The sequence below is a fragment of the Protomyctophum parallelum genome, assembly GCF_964188405.1.
Source record: "Protomyctophum parallelum genome assembly, chromosome: 10".
Taxonomy (NCBI): Eukaryota; Metazoa; Chordata; class Actinopteri; order Myctophiformes; family Myctophidae; genus Protomyctophum; species Protomyctophum parallelum.
The window spans coordinates 8,868,329-8,893,199 of NC_139704.1; the positions used below are offsets into that span (position 1 = coordinate 8,868,329).

At 44.5% G+C, this 24,871-nt stretch overlaps 1 protein-coding gene across 1 annotated transcript in view; it reads right to left on the reverse strand.

The window, feature by feature from the left end:
- Window positions 1–2,527: 2,527 nt before the first annotated feature.
- Window positions 2,528–24,871, reverse strand: part of ehbp1 (EH domain binding protein 1) — a 214,098-nt gene continuing 191,754 nt past the window's right edge. Inside the window, exons 20-23 of the mRNA XM_083774315.1 lie at window positions 17,382–17,481; window positions 15,240–15,313; window positions 4,977–5,091; window positions 2,528–3,528 (exon numbers count right to left, since the gene is read on the reverse strand). Of these exons, the coding sequence (XP_083630441.1) occupies window positions 3,438–3,528; window positions 4,977–5,091; window positions 15,240–15,313; window positions 17,382–17,481 (380 nt within the window). The 3' untranslated portion in view covers window positions 2,528–3,437. The remainder of the gene's footprint in view (window positions 3,529–4,976; window positions 5,092–15,239; window positions 15,314–17,381; window positions 17,482–24,871) is intronic.

Here is a 24,871-nt window from a genome sequence, read left to right on the forward strand (position 1 = left end):
ATCTGGTAAAGCCTGGGATTAGGAAAGCCGGGAGAGAGAGAGAGGGAGGGGGAGAGGAGGAAAGTTTTGTCCCTTTATCCGGTAGGATTGGAGCGGGGGGTTTCGCGGGATGTTGTCGGTGCTTATTAAAACGACGATGCATTAAATACGATATTGTAAAGAGCCCCGAGAGCGAGAGCCGAGCGGTAGGTCTAAGGCTTTAGGTGCGTTTGGACGAGGCAGGGAGAGAGGAGGACATATTCGGGCTAGTGCCGACCACTGCTCAGCACCTGCGAGGTGAGGCCACGACACATCAAAGCCTTTCCTCAGAGGAGATAATCCATTAAGGCTCAAGGATCCTCCGCAACACGCCATGCAGGAGAGCACTAAAGCCCGGCTTTAACCGCCCGTCTTATTCACTCTCAAATAGCCTATATATAGGTGGGTTGCATGTATGCGTAAATATATATTTCTCTGCCCATGTTGTTCTAGCCTATATATATAAGGCTCGATTTCTCCTGGGCAGTTTATAATATGGTGGAGCGGACAGCGACCTGGTTGTGTGATGCATGATGTGCTCTATACGAGGTAAGAAACTATTCCCGTTTTTCTTTTTATAACTATAAATGGTTGGCTTTGTTTGATTCATCAAAGTTGGAGTCTTTTAATGTTTCTCCCCTGCACGCGTCACTCACACCATGTGAATTGATTTGTCGCTTTCATTGAGCGCCGATATAATTAGGCCTTCCGAAACACAATCATTTATGCTCAATGGCTGTTATACGACCAGTCCAGATAACAGGAAATAAATAGCTTTATTGAAAATTTGACATTGATTCGTGTAAATTGTATCATTAAATCGTAACTAGCCTACTGACATAAAACCTAATTTCAGAGTCGGTATTAAACAATAAATAAATAAAAATCAACATTTAATAATACATGTATCTTAATGTATACGCATGTTAAACGGGTGTCAAAATAAAACCAAAATCTGTCCCGAGGAGATAAGACCTGAAATAATTCGTTCTTGGCAGTTTCTAGAAAACATTTAGATGCTGGCACACAGAGTACAGGCACCCTGGCGCACAATTATATACAATCATACAATCATAGCCTTCTGACGGCGTTTAGAGACACGGACTCCGGTGATTTGTTAAAGGCTATATACCAAACAAACGTCCTTCGCCGGCTTGTGTTGTGCATGCGCCATTACGCGCGGGCTTTATTCGCCAGATTATATGTGGCCGTCTAATAACACAAGCTAAAACAAAGCGCCTGGGGGGGGGGGGGGATGTAATATGGACAGTCGATCCCAAGCAGAGAAGCGATCAGCAAATTAATTTGAAAGTATCAGAAAAGCCGGGGAGGACGTCCGCTGTCAAAACCTATTTTCCGTATTTAATCGGGGGATGCTGACTGTGACCGGGTAGCTCTCCATATCCCCCCCCCCCCTCCTCTCACACTCCTCCCCCCCCCCCCGTATAACGACCGAGGGAAAACATCTGCTCCCGTACAAAGTGATTTCTCTAATCTTCCTCATAAGGGAAACGGCTCAATGCGGACCTCAAAAGAAAAAAAGAAAGGGGGGGAAAAAAAGAAAGAAAAGGGGGAAAAAAGGACCGCAAATTTCTAATTTATAAACACGCATAAACCGCATGGGAATTTAACAGAGCGGCGAATAATAAGCATTGCTAAAAAGCTGCACGAATAGTGCACTTAGCCTATGTCACACTGGGGGGGGGGGGGGGATTGAATACAATAACTTCTTAGAGTTCGATAGGGATTTAATTATGGCTAATTTACAGACAAATAACATAAAATGCTTGGCATATATATATTTTTTCTTTTCATATATTCTCCATAAACATTCAGTATAGCGTATGAAATGATCCATAATGAAAATGGCATATCCAATACTATTGCACACTGCACTTCACACCAAAACACGAGGATATGAACTTGTGAAGTTGACATTGAATAAAGCAACACCATTCTCCACAAAATACAAAATTGATGGCCTTTTGTGCTCAATCAAATCTCCTTGTTGTACCATATATACAGGCCTATTGGATTTCAGAGGCCTATAGACGCATTAATACCTCTGGTTATTATTCAAACAGCACAGAGACATCCATATGAATATGAAAGCATAGGGACTTTATTGAAGACTCGGGTTATGACATTGGAATAAATAAAACTGATAGATGGTCACACGGAAGGACAGCTGCACAAAACAAAAGTGGAACTAAAGAGACGTAAAATGAAAAGCAAAACGGTGTTTTCCTCATCTTTCAGTATACAATAAATACAAAGTTCTCAAGCAGAAATGCACATGGTTGTGATGGTAGTTCATACAAGCAAAGCAGCTCTTCAGGACAAACGGCAATAAATAATATTTCTCTCTCGTTTTCGCGTTCAACTGCATAAATCCAAGGAAAGAAATGGATTTGTTTTTGTTCATGATGAAAATATACAACGTGACAGCTAATAACCCAGACTATCATCTTTACCCCCCGCCCCCCCCCAAGCTGAACCAGCACTGAAATGTTTGGTAAACCGCTTTCAAGCAAAAGAGAGAGAGAGAGAGAGAGAGACAGAAAAGACTTAATATGAAAAGTTAAGATTCATGAACTGTATTGTGTTCCCCTTTTAAGATATCTTTTTACAAGTAGAAACGTCTGAAGTTAAGTAATTAAAAGATACAAGTCAAGTAATGAACGTATAGCTTGAAAAGGCTGATATCGTAATAATTCTTTATTCCTCTCAAAAGTACAACTGAAACGTAAAACAGCATCTGTCCAACGGGAAGGGAAAGAGGAAAAATAAATCCCCGGTACTAGCAACAAACTTTTTTTTTTGCTGTAGCTACCTCAGACCTAATTGTCATCTCCTGTCCTCGTCGAGTCTCGTTCAAACATTCACAGAGAAGTCTGAGTGCGTCTCCTCGCCAATAAAACTTCTCATGTTGATATTCATTCATGCATTCATTCATTCATTCATTCATTCATTCATCCATCCATCCATGTGAGTTTACCTATTTGCTCATGATCACAACATTGGGGCTTTGCTTTGCTTAGAGCCCCTATAGGCTCATCTGCTACTTTATATATCACATAGCTTTTATATTACATACAAGTACCTTTTCCTTGGTAAAGCAAAAAAATGAAATAAAAAAAGAACAAATAAAAATATAGCATACTGTATGTCCATATATATATATATATACCGTAATTTAAAACTGGGCCAATTTCAGTCAGTATAAAGTTGGTACAAGGAATTGAATGAGCCCCAAGAGCACATTCTCATAGGGGGGGGGGGGGGGTTGACCAAAACAAAAATAACAACTGGATTAGGGTTAAAATAAGCCATTGGAAATGTCTAGGATAACCACTATGAAATAATAATAATAATAATACAATTCCTTTATGGTGGTTGTGTTGTTGTAAATAAGACAATCACTGAAGGACACACTTCTCCTCTTTCTTGGCCATCTTGCCTTTGTTCTGCTCCAGAGTTCTCTCCAGGTGCTCGTCCTCCTCCTCGGCCCTACAGAGGTCAAAAGGTCGAAAGGTCAGAGCCGTGTGTGTGTGTGTGTGTGTGTGCGTGTGCGACAGAGAGGGAGGAATCACAGGTAATGGGAATCAAGAGCCACAGTTAAGCCTGTTTTATTCTTAGTTGCGAGCCGGTAACCCCCAAGGGTCCTTGAGGGAGTTCCAGGGGGTCCCCAGCTAAATGATAGTTAGGAACCAAATGGACCCTTATGGGTCTATAACTCAAAGAGCGTACAAATGGAACAAACAGACCCGTTAGGGTCCATTTGGTTCCATTTGTACGCTCTCAGAGTTAAATTAACATTGATTTTACAATATAAATTGGGGTCCCAGAGATAGAAATGCCATTAAATGGGGGACCGCTAATTCATGCAGGTCAAACCAGGGGCCGTTGAAATGAAAATGGTTGAAAATCACTGCTAGAGCCGTAAAAATCTTCTCTTATGGGGGTCCTTGGCATATATTTTAAAATGGGGGTCAATTTGGGGGTCCTTGATGTGAAAAAGTTTGGGGGAACCACTGATCTAAAGCCCACAGCGTATGAGCCATGTAGCTGTGCGGGCTACGTCCGGCGCGCGACACGGCACGCAACCAAGTATAAAGCAGGCATTACGGATGGGGGTACAAATGCCAAGTGGTGACCCCCGAGCTCTGACCTTTCACCCAGCCCTGGCACACCACTGGCAGACGTGGCTGCCAGTCTGGATGAGATCCCGCCCCCCTGTGCAGCGGAGCAGAGCAGAGCTCCTGTCCCTCCCTACAGGTGTGAGTGGCTGCCATGTGCAGCCGCTGGAGGACTTCCTATAAACCTGCGGTCTGGAATGCAACCTGCTCTGCAATGTGCCCTTCCTCTTCTCTCTGACTCCACTTCTACGTCTATGGTTTCTGCGGGCGCCAAGGAAACCTAAGGCCTTCCGAAGCTTAGCTGTGGACTTACCCGAGGAGAGAGAGAGGGGGGGGGGGGGGGGGGGTTGAGGGATATCCCTATTCCTGACTGACTTTTTTTTAATTTTATTTCTGTCTCTGTGAACCACAAAATACCTGAAGCCAAGCCGTGCTTGTGTCGATGATTAAAAAAAGTAAAATAAAATAATTAACAGGACATCTTCAGTGAGTTCCAGTTTCATTTTTTTCATGTTTAACTTGTCATGTTAAATCACAAGAAACAAAACCCATACTGGATACAACAAACATTGCATGTTAGATTTATTTGCTATTCCAGTTCATTTGTATCATATCTTTATTTTACTGTCATAAATTCTGAACCACATTCTGAAGCACTGAGAAAACAGTTTCTTACTGCCTTTCTTCGTCCTTTTTTTCCAAACCACATTCTGAACCATGAAAAGTCCCCCGCAAAATTAAACCAAAACCTGCCAGTGCTGTCAATCTGACAGAAGGACATGCTGTATGAGACAGAACTATGGACTGATGGAGACTTACTGCTTCTCCTGAGCATCCAGATCTCGGACCAGCGCATCCCGTTTGTTGACCAGTATGACCAGTTCATCCAGCAGCAGCTGCTCTCGTCTCTTCTGAGCCTCCGTCTTCTGCCAGTCTGCAAAGACCACACAAAACCAATTTGGTCAATGTTGAAAGTATACATTCGGAGTTTCCAGAAATGAGGGTTAGTACCACCTCCTAAGCAGGGCACAAATTAGGTTCCCGAGAACTTTATCTGAAACTGAGCCGTAGGAGGGATGGTATGCCACACAGGTATACTGCACTGGATCTGGACCTGTGGTCCGCACAAGAACGTCTTGAGCCACCAGGGCGCCCCAAATTCTGTCGGATTCAGTCTGTGACTGGTATGTCTCAGTCTGTGCCCTAACTAACTCCAGCCATTCTGGCAGGTAACCAACCATTGTTTGTAGAAGTACTTTTCTATTGTCAACTCAATAGAACTCAAATTGTACTGGTGAAACAATTCAGTGTCAGGTTTAGTTGAAGTTGGACCGAAATCTTTTAGGAAGATTTAATGACTACATTTGTAAATGTAAATACATTTGTAAAATGGTGCAATATAGGCCACAATTATGGCACCATCATGGACACCCAACTGCGATGGACCCCTTATCTTGTTGATAAAAGTTTTTGAAGGTTTTGCCTCTTCCACTGCGACATGAGAGTCCCCGAGGACGAGGACATCCTCCTGATGATCTCAATGTGTCAAAGCGGCTGACAGCTCCTCAGAACGCGGAGCGAGCGTGTTGTCACGTGTTGGGGCACATGCTTCATGAATATTGACACACATTCAATGACAGTTGTTAAAAATACAGCCTGACTGAATTAACAGCCACTGTTGGGTCCCATGTTCACTTCCTAATGTGCCTAGTACACTGTCAAGACATGTTGATGTAGCTTGTCTATATTGTAAGGATAAAGTAGTCAGTTCCCTGTCAGGAGCAGTACGACAACTATTGTGAAGCTATCTGTCAACACCATCACTCATTACAGCTGCAGGCTCTCTCTGTGCAACGATGCTGGGATATTGGTTTAAGCAAATATACTGAAAGGATGTGTAGTAAAAGTGCAGGTATAATAATATAGTGCTATTATAGGTCAATGCATATCAAGAAGCAAAATGTCTGAACAGAAAAATGTAATTAATTCTGGGAGAATTTAAGTCTGAGAATTCTCTAAAATGCACACTGGATTTTTACTGTGCAAGGTCATGATTTATTTAGGCGTAGCTTCACACAGTTCAAAAATAAACTGCACCCGCCTACTTTAGTAGAAATAATTAGTACCTTACTACCTGCGAGTCAATAAGCGGACGATAAAATTATATTCTTTGTAGGCCTATATATGCAGAAACGCTATAACTCACTCACTGGTAAACGTGTGGTTACATTAATTTAAACTGATACTTGAAGAACTGCACTTCTTAGTAAAACAAACCAATCACTGTGATTTCTTTTTTAAATGAAAATTTTAATAAATACCAATATCCAAGCTCTAGAACTAGTTCAGCGTTATCTTTGTTATAGTTGTGGTGTGGGCTCTGCCATCCACTTGCGTTAGAATGATCTATCTATGAAGTATCTATATAGTTATTGTGCTTGGAGTGAACAGCCCTTAAGGTGATGTAGTAATGTAGAACTGCCTTAAAAAGAAGCGTTCTCATGACCCTACTTAGTAAAACAAACAAATAGTTGAGCCTTTTTACACCCCCGACTTCTGTAATTTACTTCTCCCTCTGTCTTTCCGGGAAGGGGACCCACAGGGCCCAGATGGGACCCCAGGTCCAAATCCCCTCAGCCAGTCTCAGTTCCCTGGGGGGCGGGTCCAAATCCCCTCAGCCAGTCTCATTTCCATGGGGGGGGAGGTCCTCCCTACTCTCCTGGGGCTCAAATATCCGCCTGCCCCACCACCCCAATCAGCCCCAGATAAACCCAACACCAGGACCCCCCATAGCATAGATTGCCCCATGTGGTCCGGGGCCCTGAGGATATTGTAAGTGGGCCGCCAAATAATCGAAAAAAATACTAATATTTTAATGATAATATTAATATTAAAATAATTAATGTTAACTATAACTATATTATACAGAAGTTAAAGCAGGTGGTCAGATGGGTGGGCCGCACCTATAGATGGATATTTAGGAAATGAAAAATCACACCCGTGTGAAGTGAGGAGCGCTTTTATCATTGTACATCATCATGACGTAATGTTTGTGTTTTGCGACATATGATGTAAATTCTCCATTCATTGTCAATAGCATTTAATTGATGTTAGGACAATAATCTCCACTACAGCTGAATATGGGAGGGGCTATAGCGCCCCTTAAAAATATAAGGCTGTTTTACTCCCATGTTAAAAACATCACAAATGCAAACAAATTGCAGGCCCAAAATGTAATACAAAAACGTATGCATCAGTTGGTTCTTGCGGGGGAGGGGGGAGTTGAGTCAATCAAGTGTAGTCTAAAAACAGGTCTCTGCTGCCATCAATTTACGTGTGGATCACTGATTGGGCCTATAATCACTTATGCCCTATACTTAATCGCATTGCAGTGTTGTGTGTAAATTAGCCAATCGACAAGCTCACAACATGTCACGCTGACTCACGCTACTTTTGTTATGTTCTAACATTGACCATGTTGGCCTATAATGACATGCCCAGCACAGAGACGACAGGTTGAAAGGGACAAAGTACAGTATAGCGGTGGAGCCTGTGACGTCAGGTATAGCTCCACAGCAAAATGCACAGGATGTAAACAATATTGTTAAATAATGTAGCGTGAAGACTAAAGGTGTTTTAGCCCTCGATGTTCTGTTATACTAATAAAAAGGCAACATTGTCCGCACCTCCACCGTGCACGTCCCAGTCAGAGTTAAATCAAACATTTGTTTGATTTTATGTGGGAACGTTTAACTTCACCCCCCACCCCGTCCTCTATCAATATTTAACCACCTATTGACTTGAGAAGAAAAGGAATGTTGTAAAATGTCACTCCCAGAATACACAGCGGCTTTATTAAAAATAAATATTTCACCCCTCGTTGGGTTAAATCGCAGTGGTCAGGCTGTGTTCGTGTGTGAGTAGGAGCAAGTGTGGTGACAGATAGAATGTGTGTGTGTTTGAGTGTGTGTGTGTGTGTGTGTGTCACGCTGGGCTCAGTGTGTTTGTCCTGAAAGGTCTGTGCTCTCTCTTCATTGGCCCGTGGATCCTTTGAAGTCGACCACAGAGCGAAATGAGCACAGTTCCAATATTTGGCTCCGTCCTCTCCTTTCTCTCGTTCTTTCCCTCCCTCGATCTCTTGCTCTCCCCCCCCCCCCCCCCCCCCATCTCTCTCATGGAACCAAATTACTCTCCTCTTCGACGTACTCCCGCCATTAGCCTTTGTAGCGCGAGGGCTAATACTTCAAATATGCCAAAAATGTCTGAATGGGTTTTTGATGTATTCGAAAAGACAGGGTGAGAACCAAAGGCTGTGTCAGAGAGGCTATATGGAGTCGTATACTGACATCTGAAGCCTCAGATTCACGCTCCATACCTCCCACTATACTATCCCACCATCCTCATCTCTAACAAGGCCCGCCCATCCCAAGGTGGGATGGGCGCTGGCCTCACGGGAAGGTAAAAAAAAGAAGAAGAAAAAAACCCTAAAAAAACAAAGACTTCCTGCTAAACTACAAAACACCCAAACTTTCCCCACTTTACCTCACTGACTCCATCTCTGCCTCAGGCCCCTCTTTTCTCCCACCCTCCTCCTCTCCCTCCCTCCCTCCATACTAGCACACCAGAGAGGCAAAAGGCCAAAGTAGTCCTGAAGGGACGGAATGAGGGGATCCGGGAGGGGAGGGGGGGCTAAGCATGTAGCTGTCAATCACGTGCAGGCGAGTCCCGCCCCCCTCGTTAGGAAGGTAAACAATAAAGAGGACCGATGAGAGACCAGAGGGGAGGACTGGAGAGCAGGGCAGGCTGGGTAACCAGACACCGGGGGGAGAGAGAGAGAGAGAGAGAGAATTGAGAGAGAGGACACTTGCACTAAAGCCACCTCCTCCTCAATCTTAAAAGGGGAGGAGAGAAAATGACACAGAGAGAGAGATAGAGAGGGTGAGAGAGAGACACAGAGGTAAAGAGAGGCAGGGAAGGAGAGAGAATAGGAGAAAAAAAGAGAGAGAGAGAGGGGGCGGAGGTTAAAGACTGAGCGCCTCAGAGAGTGACGGAGGGAGTGAGGGAGAAGTCTCCCCTCCTCCTCCTCCTCCCCTGTCTCTGTAGGTCCTGGGTGATCACGTTAGAACTCACATGGTGGACGCTGCTTATTCAGATGTCCCGAGCCGTGCTTGCTCGCCAACGGTAACCATGTGAGTCTGCACAAGGCACACAAGAATGCGCTGGTTCAAATCCCCGTGAACCCCCCCCCCCCCCACCCCCCCGCCAGTCCCTCACATGCTAAATTTATTCAAGAGCGCAAGCTGGTCCAAAGCCCTCCTTTTTTTGTCAAAAGCAAAACAGCGAGAGTGAGAGAGAAAGAGAAATACAGGGAGGGAGGGAGGGGGACAGACAGACAGACAGACAGACAGACACACCTGCAGTGTTTCCACATGCTTCATACACAATTTCATAGAGGTTCTTCAGACCTGTGACAGTGAACGACATCTAGAGTCGCCCAGCCCAATCTCTTTTCTTTTGCAGTGCCTAACTGCTCCAATGACTGGCCACGTGTGCATGTCTGTCTGTTTGGAGTATGGCCACAAGACCTGCAATACCACTGGCAGCCAGCCAGCGGTGTTGTTGAGCAGCCTGCAACGCTCGGTTCACACAGGTGTGATTTTTTTTAACCTCCTTGTCTTGGTTTCTGTGGATTGGCCCCTAAAGCTGCTTTTGGCAGAGGGCCAGGTAGAATCAAGAGACATAAGAGTCACCGGATTGTGTGTGTGTGTGTGTGTGTGTGTGTGTGTGTGTGTGGATTGGAGGCATGGGCAGGGTTGTTTAGAAGGTCTGCAGTTGGAGGAGGTGGCGTTGGTGCATGGGCGTACTGCAAACCCACCAACAGGGACAGATAACAGCAATCAGCCTAAACTGCATGCAGCAGGGCAGCCACAGTTTCCACCATATACAGACACATGGCTATAAGCAGCATCTAATCTCATGTTAGTTATACTGCACTCCCAAACCAAGCCCCCACCAGAAACGGCTGTTGAAGGCACCGACGGCAGTGGTCAAAACTGGTACTGCAGGCGGATAAATTCATGAATTAATTTGTGACGTAGGACGTGACGTGGAGGTACCACAAGAACAGTGCGAAGGGTACTACCAGATATAAGGAGCCAACCGATCATATCAACGCTCGAGGGGGTACTATACCCGGAAGACTTCGTCAGTCTTCTGGCTGCTTCAAAACGCCACTGAGCAACTTCCATTGAAATGAATAGCGAATTAGCGGGCTGGGCGGGGCTGTCGCTCCTCACCCACTCTCTAGATACATTAGAACTCTATGCCACAAACGTGCTCCATCTTCAATTTCCACATTACAATACTGTTCTTCGTTCTATACCAGAGATTGGACCTGAGGCCCTCACATCTAGAGTTTGGCCTGTCACGCCAACGATCCGACCAACATGCCCACATATGGAGATCTCTGTATCCGTCAGTGCTCGTCCTTTTACGGCCATATTTATGGAGATCGTTGATGTCATCAGTGTATGCCCATATGTGGGCATGCCCCCTTTTGTGCCCATATATGGAGCTGATTGGTTTGCGGCTGATGCCATGACAGCACATTGAGATTAGACAACACACTCCATATTTGGGCATAGCTGCACACGCACACACACACACACACACACACACACACCTGTACTGTATATATGCTGGTATGCGGAGATCGATATAGTATAATAAATACAGTACGCTGTAAATTCCACCCACAAAACCCAACAGAATCCTGAGAAAAGTCCTGGACAACTTGTCGTAACGTACATAACCCCCAGAAAGGGAAAGGAGCCAGCGACATCATCAAAGAGCGCCCGTGTGATAGGATTCTGCGGTGCACCTAATCAATCAGGGTCTCTGGCGCCGCCGTCCGCAACGCATAACAAAGCCCAGATAGATTTACAGACTGGGGGGCGGAGGTGGAGAGCGTGGGCAGCGCTGGTTGGAAGAGGTGCTGTTGGTGGGTGGGGTGGGGGGGGGGATAAGCTTCTGCATAGGATTACATATTGATTTTGAACATATAAAAAAAAACAGCTTATCATATCAAACCGTAACAGGGAAAAACTCAGGGACCCCAACTATGAATAAATCCTTTTTAGACGAGGGGAGAGGGTGTCCACTTTCAAGCACACGCACACACACACACACACATAGGCACACACACAGCCAAGACACGTGCGTGCAAGTGTGTGTGTGTGTGTATAGGTGTGAATTGGTAAGCAGATAAAGAGGGCATAGAGGATCCATTTAGAGAGAGATGAGAGCGGTGGCATACAGATGGCATTTTCCAGCCTGGCATTACACCAAGCAGCTACAAGGAAAGGGCGGAGCTTATCGTAGGGCCATGCCCATAAATGACATCAACATCTATTTGACAGGCTCTGCCTTGCCTCTCTGCCAGGTCTCAAACCATCTCAAAACCAGTTTTATTGGCCATGGATAATTTGAATATTATTGACTATACAAGAAGTTTTGCTTTGGTATTTGCTTTTTATGTAGGCTCAGTCAACATTGGAGATATAGAGAGGCAATGGGCAAAGATGCCATACATTTTCAAAAAGTCGCTTGGGTCAGGCGGCAAAATTGTCCTCGATTAAGAAGTTATTTAATATTTTGAAGAGAAAATGTCTAATCGAATTACACATTTAGGCACAATAATATACACATATACACAAAAGCCCAATACAATGCTGCCCAAATATAGTCATTAAGATTTTAGATGAGAGGGCAGTGATACATGCAGAATTAAAGTTATTTAATTTTTGCAGGATGGATATTTATGGTTTCTCAGAAAGCTCTGTCACACAAGTCCTTGGAAGGCAGCTTTGTGTGACTCAGTTTGTGGAAAGTATATGTAGGATGATAAAGAAAGGTGTGTGTGTGTGTGCTCACTCACACACACATGCACGCACACGCACATGTACGCATGTGCGTGTGCGTGCATGTGTGTGTGAGTGAGCAGAAATCAAAGGACGTACAGATTCTGAGTGAACCGGGCGATGCGACCAGATCCGTTTTCAAACAAAAATAAGTCACTTGCTATAATCCTGGTGGGTTATTCGACATAGTTCATGATTCTTGCCCACCAGACACCCAGGAGGAGCACTATGTATTAAAATGGTGAGTATGGTATATATCCCAAACGTTTTAGCTCAAGACCCAAAAGAGAAATGACACATGTCACAGCTAGAAGGTCCTGGGTTCGATTCCCGCTGGGGACGCTGTGGGCACTGGCGGCGTGTTCCCTCCTCTGTGTCATCAGTGCCCATACCTGAGGTGGGGGTTGGCGATAGGGCCTTTCTGTGTGGAGTTTGCATGTTCTCCCCGTGTCCCCTAGGGTAGATACCCTCACAAAAACATGCCGTAATCCTGGTCTCTAAAACGACCTCCCCCTGGCCAGCCGGGGCGCCTGATAGAGGGGAAAGGAACTGGTCAGAATAACATGTCCCTTCCACGCGCTACGTCCGGCCGGGGAAATTCCCATCTGTCAGGTGAAAAGAAGCAGCTTGGACTCCTCATGCATAGAGGGAGGCATGAGGTCAGTCCGCTGCCCCCCCAGGTTGGCAGAGGAAGTGTAGCGCCCAGGATTACATTAGATAATTGGCACTGGGTGAAAAGAAAACTGGGTTACAAAATCGTGGGATAAAAAAAAAAAAAAGAAAAAAAGAAAAGGTAATAATTAAAAACAAAATGTAGGAACCAAAAAATAAATAAAGGGACCTATAAGAATGTGTCCACGACCCACAAATGGTCCCGAGTCCCGACCCACTCCAGATAGAGAGAGAGAGAGTTATGGTCAATTTATAAAAAATAAATTCAAAGAAAAGCGTGACATTAACAACATCTAGGGTACAGCGAGCACACGTCACACACCTTGGTGCAGGTGGAAGTGGGATGCTGTTTATACCACATTGTGGAACCGAGGCTGAGTGAACACGGATGCTGTTACCACATTGTGAAACCGGAGACAAAATGGACTCTTTCATTTGGATTTTTGCCATCAATGCAATTTCCACAGTCTCTCTCACCCGACCCGTCTGCCGCGGAATGAGCCGGCTCAGCCAGGCCTGCTAAGCTGCACCAGAGGAATACCAGCGTGGCCAACGGCTCGTGAGAGATGGTTGTAATCTCGGAGTTCGATCGCTGCAAGATTCTCAGCGAGTCAACCTATTAGAATCACCGGGAAAACTCGATAAAAGGCAGATGAATAGAAGAGCAGACGGGAGCAATCAACCCAGACTCTGGTTGTCTGTCTGCAACGATCCCGCTCGTCTTCTCCTGCTTGGCTGGGAATGTCTGACCCCCCCCCCCCTTACCCCCCCTCACCTCCCCTCCCGCGTGGCCCAGTTCGCCCTCCTCAGCTAATTACAATTGATTTATTATGGACCAGGTAGCTTATCAGTTGCCCGGTGAAATTACCATGGCCGTGTATGTGTGTGTCACTATAATGTGCGTGCGTGTATTGTGAAAATGTTTTACCGTGACTGTGTGTGGCGTTAAATGTGTGCGTGTGGATGGGGGTGTGTAGGGGGTCCGATGTCGAATGTCAAAATCAATTAGCATTGATTGCCAAAAGGTTCATTTTGCCAAAGAGGCCGGCGTCGAAGGGGATTAAACTTGCCTGGCGCCCCTGACAACTTTGATACCTCACAATGGCTGCAGGTTTTCCCCGAGCCGTGGTATAGCCAACAAGCTCTCAATAGTACAACTACAGGTTTCTTTTTTTTTTTAACACTTCCCCTGATCCCCTTTCAGTGTTGGTGTGGCTAGATTTCAAATCAGGCATCCACTATTGAGGTCTGGCAAGGAGATAGATAGCATTGATCAAGTATCAGGGCCGCTGAGATCCTTTCAAATAAAAAGGAAGAAAAAAAAAAAAGCTCTGCGATCTTAATCCTCGTCAAGGAGGGCTGCCTAGGAATTTAAATTAGCCTGCTCCCGGCTAACAATGAAGGCTACACAATGTCAGACTAGTATGGAGGAATTAACAAACAAACATACAACAAACAACAACAAACATATTGGAGATAAACTATACTATAGATGCTCTGATGAGCGTTACATTTATTTGAAGTTTTGAGAGTTTTTCCAATTCCTGCTTTTGATATGATATGTATACCATGGATTATTATCTATAGTTAGTAATGTTTTATTTGTTTTCAATTTTTGTTTGGGGGGGGATGCTCATTGTTTACTAAAATAGGTTGTTAGTAGCATGAGTTCACGGCAGGTAAAGTCAAGATGGTAACAATGTGTCAGGAAAACAATAATGGACTAATGATGTTGCAACACCAGGAGGCTATAAGCATTGTTTATCAAAGACAAAATATGTCCTCCCTCCACCATATGGAGGGGAGAACAGGGTGAAATATTCTAGACTATTTCAAGTTTCAACACACCCCAAACAAACACAAAACTCCTCTTGGCTCAAACCTGCTCTCATCTACACATTCATAATGTGATATCTGAAGTTGATGAGGAAAGAGTCGTATTTCAGACACACCTTGGCACACAGTCACAGTATATCACTATACTTCAACATTTTAGGATGGCAATTTTGTTTTTGCGTGCTATTTATAACCCTGAATGAAAATACACGATATATCAAGATGTGGTCTCACAGGTATAGAGGGTATGCGTGTGACATCATCATCAAACCAGGAAGTTATGCAGGAACGCCTACTGAGTGGCAAAAAACTACTTTCTGGCCTCGACAGCCCATATACATCCAAACAGAAAAGTCCTATCTGATTGTATTAAACAATGTTAAACAACGTTAAACTCACTTTGCCACTGATTTATGCAGGCGCATACCCTCTATAGTAATATGAGAGCACGCACGTGCACACACACACACAATTGACAGAGACCCTAAGTCAGAGACACCTGGGTTTACGTTAGCAATTCTCCATTTTGGTTGTGGATTGGTCCTTGGTTGTATCAGTGAGAGTCACAAAGACCCGACAGAATATACAACTAATAATTCCTATGAACACCGGATCGATACTGACGCAGAACTGAGCGTGTGTTTATTGTTCTTACCTTCAATGGCGAGCATAGCTCTCAGTTCTCTGTTGAGCAGCTCAAAGCGTCTCTCCAGATCGTGTTCTTTCTCCCTGCGGCGGGAGAGAACAACAACAACAACGTTCATCAATATGTTAATGGTTAATCATTAAGCACTTAAAGAAACCCGCAATAAACATTGATTCCACCACTAGACAGGACCTTCCCCTGGCCTCGCATTAATCTACTGCTGCACATACATGACCCACGTACGCGCGCGCGCGCGCACACACACACACACACACACACACACACACACACACACACACACACACACACACACACACACACACACACACACACACACACACACACACACACACACACACACCTTGTCTGGACGCAATGTGTTGTAAGCTTGTGGACCTGCTATTTAAAAAAAAAAAAATGTTGTGGAAAAAGTGAAGAATTGTGATGCAAATTGGGACGCCAGGATAAATGCGGTTAAGGCATTGTTTTGTTTAACTAATGAATATGGTAAAACATTGATACATCAATGCAGTGACTTTCACAATCTGATTTATTTCCAGAAAAACCATTCGAGCTAGCATCAACCCTGAGCAGTTGGTACTCTAATCCATTCTGACCGGGCACCCATTTTGGTGTTGGCATCATGTTGTGCTTTAGCTATTGAAAAACAGCAGATCTACAAGCTCATATCGCGCCACCGAGTGGCGCGATACGAGCTTGTAGGTCTGCTATTTTTGAAAAACGAAGACACTTTTAGAATCTGATCTCAGGTCAGAATGGGTTAATAATGAAACTGTCAGGATGTAATAGACATTTTTAGAATCTGATCTCAGGTCAGAATGGGCTAAAGTCTATAGTAGCCATATTAGCTGGTGATCCAGAGAGTGAATTGCATGCCCTGTATACACGTCTATACACTGTATTATGATGTGTGCACCTGTGTTTGTGTGGACGGTCTCTGCGGGTGTGTGTGTGTGTGTGTGTGTGTGTGTGTGTGTGGAAGCGGGGTGTCGGGCATCGTCACACAAATTCAATTCCTGCCTCTTTCAGTCGTATTGGAAAATGAGCTAATTCTGCCGCTAATAGAATTTGTCCTTCAGAGGAGCCTTTTTTCCCCTTCTCCGCCACAAAGACAGAAATGAAAGGCCTAATAATCAGCCCCCTCTGTCAATTGGCCACTTTAAAGCCTCCCTTTTCCCACCATATAATGTGATTATGAATACTTCAATCTCTCCTTCACTCGTCCCCTTTGAAATCCTAACAGCCGCAAATGGAGAAAAAAGCAGCGTGTGTTATTGTGCGCGTGTGTGTTTGTACGTGTAATGTCTGTGTATGTGTGTATCCCACCCTGTTGTGGCTCACCACACACAAAGAGACTAGCAATGGAGTTATGATCGCTGCAATTGTATCGATTTCATATTGAGTCTGCATGTAAATCAATGTGGATACAGAGCGACAGAGAAAGAGAGACAGAGAGAGGGAGGGAGAGACCGAGAGAGATGGAGTGGTGAAGCTTGGTGGTCGCATATAGATTATATTCAATTATTCAGTTCATCTTATTTCATTCTTTATGATCTTTCTTATCTGGAGTGTTTTAGCTTGCTGTTAGCTTGTTATTTTGTTTGTTTTGATGTTCCAATGAGACATGTTTTCCACCCCGTTTCCGTTATTTCACACAGCAAACAATCAGCAGACTAATCTCTGAAGACAGATCCTAACAGCAGAATGTGTGAGCGCTACAGCCTTAAAGACAGATCCTAACAGCAGAATGTGTGAGCGCTACAGCCTTAAAGACAGATCCTAACAGCAGAATGTGTGAGCGCTACAGCCTTAAAGACAGATCCTAACAGCAGAATGTGTGAGCGCTACAGCCTTAAAGACAGATCCTAACAGCAGAATGTGTGAGCGCTACAGCCTTAAACGTTACTATTAGTAGGAAAAACAGAGGAGCACCTCCTGGACGGAGAGGACTGAAAAGGGGAGGAGTCAAACCGGAGTTCCTGTTTAGCACGAAAAAGGAGGTTGTGCCCCCGAATGGATTCCCAGATTATCAGCAGACTGACCAAGCAAACAGACAGCAGTGTTTAATTGTGTGTGTGTGTGTGTGCGTGCGTGCGTGCGCATGTAATAGCGTGTCAGTCAGTTACTTACAGTAGAGAGAGTTGGTTCTGTCGTCTGATCAAGGCATTCTTCTTATTAACCAACATGAACCACTCTTGCATCATCGACTCTTCTTCCTCCTTATTGTTACCTGGAGAGAGAGAGAGAGAGAGAGAGAGAGAGAGAGAGAGAGAGAGAGAGAGAGATTTGGTTACACATCTGGTAGGACACCATTCTCATGTTGAGTTGCTCCTGCTTAATCGTTGTAACATAGAGTATATGAACTTTGTAACATAACTGTAGAACTCAAACACCAGGTTATGTCAGTAAACGACATCATCACATACTGTACAAGGTCATGTGAGCCTTTTATCCCCTCCTTCTCTCCAAACAGTGGCTGCAGTAACTGTGTGTGTGTGTGTGTGTGTGTGTGTAGGTGTGTGTGTGTCATCTTCTACTGAAATAGTATGGTACACTGGACCAAGTGGTCCAGGCCACATATAGGCTCTGGCCTGACAGCGTGTCGCGTGCTAAAAGTCACGTTTATGACGACCTTTGCTGCGTGTCACTCCCTCTTTCCTGTCCATCTCCACTGTAACTATTAATAAAAGGCAGAAAAGCCAAAAACTAAATCTTTAAAAAAAGAAAAAGTATTTTCATTTAATCTCAACTTTAAGTTCTTAGACGGTATTAATGTCCCCAACAGTATACTTTTACATAAACTCATACACAGGTTAATACTCTGGAACAAAGCCAACATGAACAGATACATTTCATTACAGTGCAACCGCACGCACGCAGGCACTCACGCAAGCGCACGCGCACACACAGGATAAATGCAGATAAACATACTCCTACTGTACCCACAGAGCTTAAAGACGTTTAAGAGATGTTTGTGTGAGACCGTGTGTGTGCAAGTCAGGGGCACATGTTCCAACATATGCTTGTGTAAACACACACACACGCGCACACACACAGCCACACGCACACTTCACACCGTGCATTCCCGATGTCAATACGACTCCTAGCGGAGCCTGGATTAGCTGAGCGATTACCGTCGAGCTGCTTTACAGACTGGAGTCTCTCTCACTGTCAGGGCAGCACATATCCCTCACACATCACTCAACCTGAGCCGTCACAAAAAATATAACACCTGCCGACAGTTAATGTGGCACTATACAACACACACACACACACACACACACACCTTAACACCGGCTGACACTCAGTGTAATGCAGTTTATACATCATGCATAGAGTCCATATGCGTGCATGCACGCACACACTGCCACATGGAAAGTGGCTCCACCGCCATAAGGCCACTGAGAGTTTCTCCTCGGACAATGATCGAGCTTGCCATGATCGAGCCAAGATCGAGTGTTCCAATGGAAGGGAAATAAGCTTGGGAAATGTTGTTACCTACGCCAGAACAACAGCACCCCCAAGCCTGCATGTGTGATGCTTGCTGAACAATGTCAAGGCCCCGGCCACTGGTCATTTTACAGCATCTGCATGCTCACAATGTTTACTTTACATGTTGAGTACCTTAAAGGGACATTTCACCGCTGGAAGAGTCTGGCAGTCACTCAATGTTAATAGTATTTGGAGTAGATGAAAGTAGCGCAATTTGAAATTTGCACCCTATGGCCAGAATAATGATGTAGTCTGTGTGTTTGACTGGATTGCTGAATTCCTACAATGACCATAATGCTTTGGTGCACTGCCCCACCTTGTGGAGAGGGGAGGGCTGTCTTACTGAGACAACATGTAGTCCAGGAAGGAAGTGAGACCAGACATCATAGGCACTTTGAACTACTATTTAAAAAAACACATACAAACCCCATAAAAGTGTTTCTTGTATCCTAAACATCATTAAAATAAGATCTGGTTCTCATAGTAATAATTACATTCCAAAGCATTACATTATTATTATTTTAATTACAATTACTAGCGCTGCTTCAATGTCTGAGGAGCTAAACAAAAATAAATCTATTTACAGATTTTACACTTGCTGTAATGTACTTTAGCTGGGTTAATGGGTTGAGCTCAACTTATACAAACTCAGTGGATCAGAAGGAAAGATTCAAATGCTAGCCAAACAATAGCATACAACCCTATAGGAACACCAGCACTCACTAGACATGTTTACACTTGGAATAAAGGCTTTGGGGTAAAAGAAAGAATACTATCAGAGCACAGTGAGCACGGCTGTATAACAGATTGGTAAAAATGTTGGTGATTGCGGTGCTGCAGTCTGATCTACCATCACACTCATTGTACAGAAAATGTTCAGTTGTGGAGGTACTGTAGAGGAAGGGGATACAGGTTGCTACGGTTTCATTTAATTTTTCATTATAAATTTAGAAGTGATTAGTAGTGGCGAGGAGCTGATCCTAGAACAGCATTGGAACATTAGATAGGTCCTGGATTTAGGGTCTTAAAAACCATAAAAAGTATAAATGATGTAGTCCCCACTCATTTGGGGTATTGTCTCTGCACATATTATTTGGAATTTGTCCTCTGCATTTACACTTTCCCTTTAATTTAATTCTTTAAGATATTTTATGGGCATTTCTGCCTTTACTGCATGCCTGGACGGTACAGTGGAAGAGTGACAGGAAACAGGTGAGAGAGAGAGACGGGGAAAGACAAGCAGCAAACGCCATAGAGCATATATGTGGTGTGCGCCTTAACCACTAGGCCATCGGTGCCCCTTCTGTTCTGTTTTAACCCATTCTGACCTGAGATCAGATTCATACGAGGTTTCCGCCGGACACACACTGGTCTGATGAACCCATTCTGACCTGAGATCAGATTCTAGAAATGTCAGTCGCTCTTCGATTTTTCAAAAATAGCAGACCTACAAGCTCGTATCACGCCACTCGGTGGCGCGATATGAGCTTGTAGATCTGCTATTTTTCAATAGCTAAAGCATAACGTGATGCTGACACCAAAATGGGTGCCCGGTCAGAATGGGTTAAGACACCAATACAGGCCATAATCAGGAACAGCATATACATACTGTCAATGTCTATACAGATACCCAGACTAACAATCAGGAGCTGTTCTCACCTGCTAATCCACAGGTGTTATGCATGTTCTACTCAAGGAGTTGTGGTATAGGCAAGCAGCACTTGAAACATTATTCAAAAACGGACAAAAAGAACAGTTAAATAAACAAATAGATAAAAGCGTTCTTAACATGAGTGTCGTTAACCTGACAGTCATTATGGTTCGTGAAAGGAGGGATGAATCGGAGAAAAGAGGCGAGGTGAGAGAGATGCTCTCGGAGAGCTTATGTTATAATCTCTGCCTCTCATTTTCGTCCCCTCTCCCAGGAGGAGTGTGTAATAGCCGTCTACCTTTGACATGCATCACAACAGAATTAAAACTAAGTTGACACTTTAAAACTGCTCTTTGAATTGGGGGACTTCAAGAGGCTGGTAAACATTAAGAGCGTCCCTGATGAGAGAAAAACACTAAAATGTACGTGATGTGACTGGCTAGTTCTCCCTTACCGTGGATTTCATGCATTCATTAAATTCTGTTAGGTACGTTTGTTCTTCAAGTACTTTTATGTAGTTTTTTTTATACTTATACTTATATATATATATATACTTATATATATATATATACAAATAAATATACATGGACACACACGCATGCATGCATGCATGCACACAAAACACACTAACCTTGTCATAACCGCTCCACAGTAACTCTAAACTCATGAAACTGAATTGAATTCACATTGGGGACGCCATTTCTCAATCCACTGGTTTGATGACTGTGCACTGTGTGTATGTTGTGTGGTAGTGTAGTATGTGTGGTGCAGGGACAGGTGTCTGTGTGGATATTTGTGATGCTCTGAACCAGCAGTCCTATGTAATTTCATTTAGGAGGGAGGGATCGAGCAAGAGAGGGAGGGAGGGAAAGACAGAGAGAGAGAGAGAGAGAGAGAGAGAGAAAGCAGTAGGATTTAGCAGAGTCGCGGCTCGTGGATTACTGTAGTCAACTTTGAAATGGACGACACTGGGAGGGGGGGGGGGGGGGGTAAAGCTGATGCTGACAGGTCATTGTGCCGACTCGCAGTCAAATAAAACAAGCAAATAATAATGGCAAATATTAAGCCGCTGTGACATTGTAGCGCAGCCGGCTGGGAGACGAGAGGGGATTAGAAAGCTATATCCCCTGCTGCTAGTCCAACAGTCTGCCAACGAGACAGTCAACAGACACACACACACACACACACACACACACACACACAATCACCAGCGAGACAAGACTGACCGACAGCAGCCGTCAGCGAACCAGGCGGCAAGTCACAACAGTCATCATCCAGCCAGTTAGCAGTGTCACCTTCGTCTTTCAAATGAAATGTACATCAAACACTTGATCTTTTTTCGTTTCTCTAGAACAGTCTGCAGCCACTGCCAGCGTTTTTGAGCATTCTTAGTGATCTTTCAAGACCCACAGAATACTTAGTTATCCCATTCTGAACGGGCACCCATTTTGGTGTCAGCATCATGTTATGCTTTAGCTATTGAAAAATAGCAGATCTACAAGCTCATATCGCGCCACCGAGTGGCGCGATACGAGCTTGTAGGTCTGCTATTTTTGAAAAACCCGAAGAGCGACTGACATTTCTAGAATCTGATCTCAGGTCAGAATGGGTTAATCAGACCAGTGTGTGTCCAGTGGAAACCTCGTATGAATCTGATCTCAGGTCAGAATGGGTTATACGACTATAAGCACCAAATATCTCAAACAAAAGAACTGTCTCTACTTTCATCAGGGACAAATGTGCGTTTCCACCATGTTCCGTTCTGTAGATATTGGCAGTTGAATATAGCTTGTTTTCATCCAAAACACAGGAGTCTCTGGAGCGCGCCTCATCGATATGCAACTTAGTTTTTTTTTTTGCCCGGTTCAAGGTGGCGGCTGCATATGCGGTAAATATAACACAGATGAGGCGTACTGTAATATAAAGATTGTAACACGGACATACACAGAATTGACAATAAAGTGCTTGGTTTTCTAAACCGTACATGAACGTGTATGGCTCAAAATGTGTGACAACAGTGGTCCTCTGCAGAATAACGGTTGTATCACGACTGGGGTTGCGTTCCCTGTGTGGCTCAAATGGTAGGGTGTGGCCCGCAACAGCACCAGGGTTGAGGGTTCCAATCCCAACGTAGCTCAGAGCAAGGCACTGGCAAACAACAAGGGTGAGGACCTTGTTTGCCATATTCCATAATGCCACAAACCAAACATACTGTATGAATGTCCTCATGGCACTGCAAAGCACTCTGGGTAACATGTGTGCCAAAGTTAAGAGTCACAATAAACACAAAAACGAAAACATTTACACAAAGGAACCAACTGCAGAACACACTGTGTTCTGTGAAAACACATGGGTGTAAATATCCCTGGCAGGTGTTGTTGACATTGGCTCCGTGGCTCCAGCCTTGGCTGAGACACCATGTTGGATCTCTCGGGGGAGCCATCTTGGATCAAAGCATCCAGCGCCTTGGCAGAGAGCATTCTGGGTCGTCTTGCTGCTTGCCTTAACACGCATTGAAGCCATCGGGGTGGTGCAGAGCAGAATGGAATCGGGGCCAAAATTGACTTGTGATTGTAATGGCACTAATGCCGTCATCTGTACGTCTGATGTACTGATGTTCCATATGGAATAGAAACCTTATCGTTGTTAACCCATTCTGACCTGAGATCAGATTCATACGAGGTTTCCGCCGGACACACACTGGTCTGATGAACCCATTCTGACCTGAGATCAGATTCTAAAAATGTCAGTCGCTCTTTGATTTTTCAAAAATAGCAGACCTACAAGCTCGTATCGCGCCACTCGGTGGCGCGATATGAGCTTGTAGATCTGCTATTTTTAAATAGCTAAAGCATAACATGATGCTGACACCAAAATGGGTGCCCGGTCAGAATGGGTTAATATCATCGTTAGTGCTACTCCCTTATCAGAGGTACCGCCATGGTGAGAAACACAGACGCATAGATACAATCGACACACACACACACACAGACACATGTGCACTGACACAACCTAGATACAACAGATACACACATCCTAACACTATCTGATTCCCTAGCTCCCTGTTCACTTGTTTCACACATGCAAGTGAGCGCGCACGCACACGCACACATGCACGCACACACGCACACGCACACACGCACACACACACACACACACACACACACACACACACACACACACACACACACACTTGTGGAAAAGCTAGTTTATTATTACAGGTTAGCGTGTGCGTTGGGTGTGTGTGTGTGTGTGTGTGTGTGTGTGTGTGTGTGTGTGTGTGTGTGTGTGTGTGTGTGTGTGTGTGTGTGTGTGTGCGCGCGTAAGGGGGACATCGAAAAAGTGAAAGAAAGAACAGGAATGAGAGAGAGAGAGGACTAGAGGAGAGAGATGGAGGTGGACACAGAGAGCGAATGGGAGAAAAATAAGGTGGCAGAGAGAGAGAGAGAGAGAGACAGAGCGAGAGAGAAAGTGCAAACAATGAGTGAGTGAGTGAGTGAGTGAGAGATGGACAGAGAGCTAGCCTCTATAGCCAAATAAGATTAAGATAGCCATCTTGGCTAGTGTTCCCTCCCCAGATAGGAATAATGAAAAGGCCCTGGGGTAATTACACCACTGTTGTTACTACCCTCCCACACACACACGCACGCACACACGCACGCACAATGACTCTTTGGAGTGATTTCACTGTCGACCCATGCTCAAGGATGTGTGTACTCACTGTACTGTATGTATACACTGAAACGCATACATAAAGATCCATGCAAAAATACACAAAGTAACAAAAACATCAACACAGTCTCTGGCTCTCACAGAGCTCTTATATGGCCACGGTGAGAATCAGACTGCTAACAGAAAGATGCTGACCTAGCCAGTCAATCTTTGATTCACCTATACCTCATTTACTGGAGTCCCTCAGGGATCTATACCAGGCTCTAAACTCTGCTGTCTGGAAGAAAGAATGTTTTTTGTCTAAGCACTTAACTTAACTTATTTTACACTGAGAGAGAGATAAGTGAGACAGACAGCGAAGGCGAGAGGCAAGCAAAACGGAAGTTAAAGGGAAGCGAGCGTGGAAGAGGGAGGGAAAGGGCCTGGTTCAAAAGAGAGACAGACAGAAAGAAAGAAGTGACATGAAAAGCTGTGATCACAGCGTGTTCGTCTCATTTCTTCTCCCAGCGCTCAACCCTGTTTAATCCAATAGCTGTTAATCCAATTTGTCTATCGGACATTTAAAAAGGAGGAGGAGAAGAGAAAAGGAAACGAGGGAGGGATGAAGAGGAGGGGAGGTGTCGGGGGTGTTGGACCCAAACCTCTCGTCCTCCATGGCCAAAATGTATTCTCCTCGTTCTCGCCGTCTGATATCAGCGGGGATCGGGGAGTTAAGATTAAAGACGGGAAAAGACAGAAGGGTGGAGAGAGAGAAAAAGAAAGAGGGGGTGAATAGAACAGGATGAACATTGTTTCCTCTGATTGG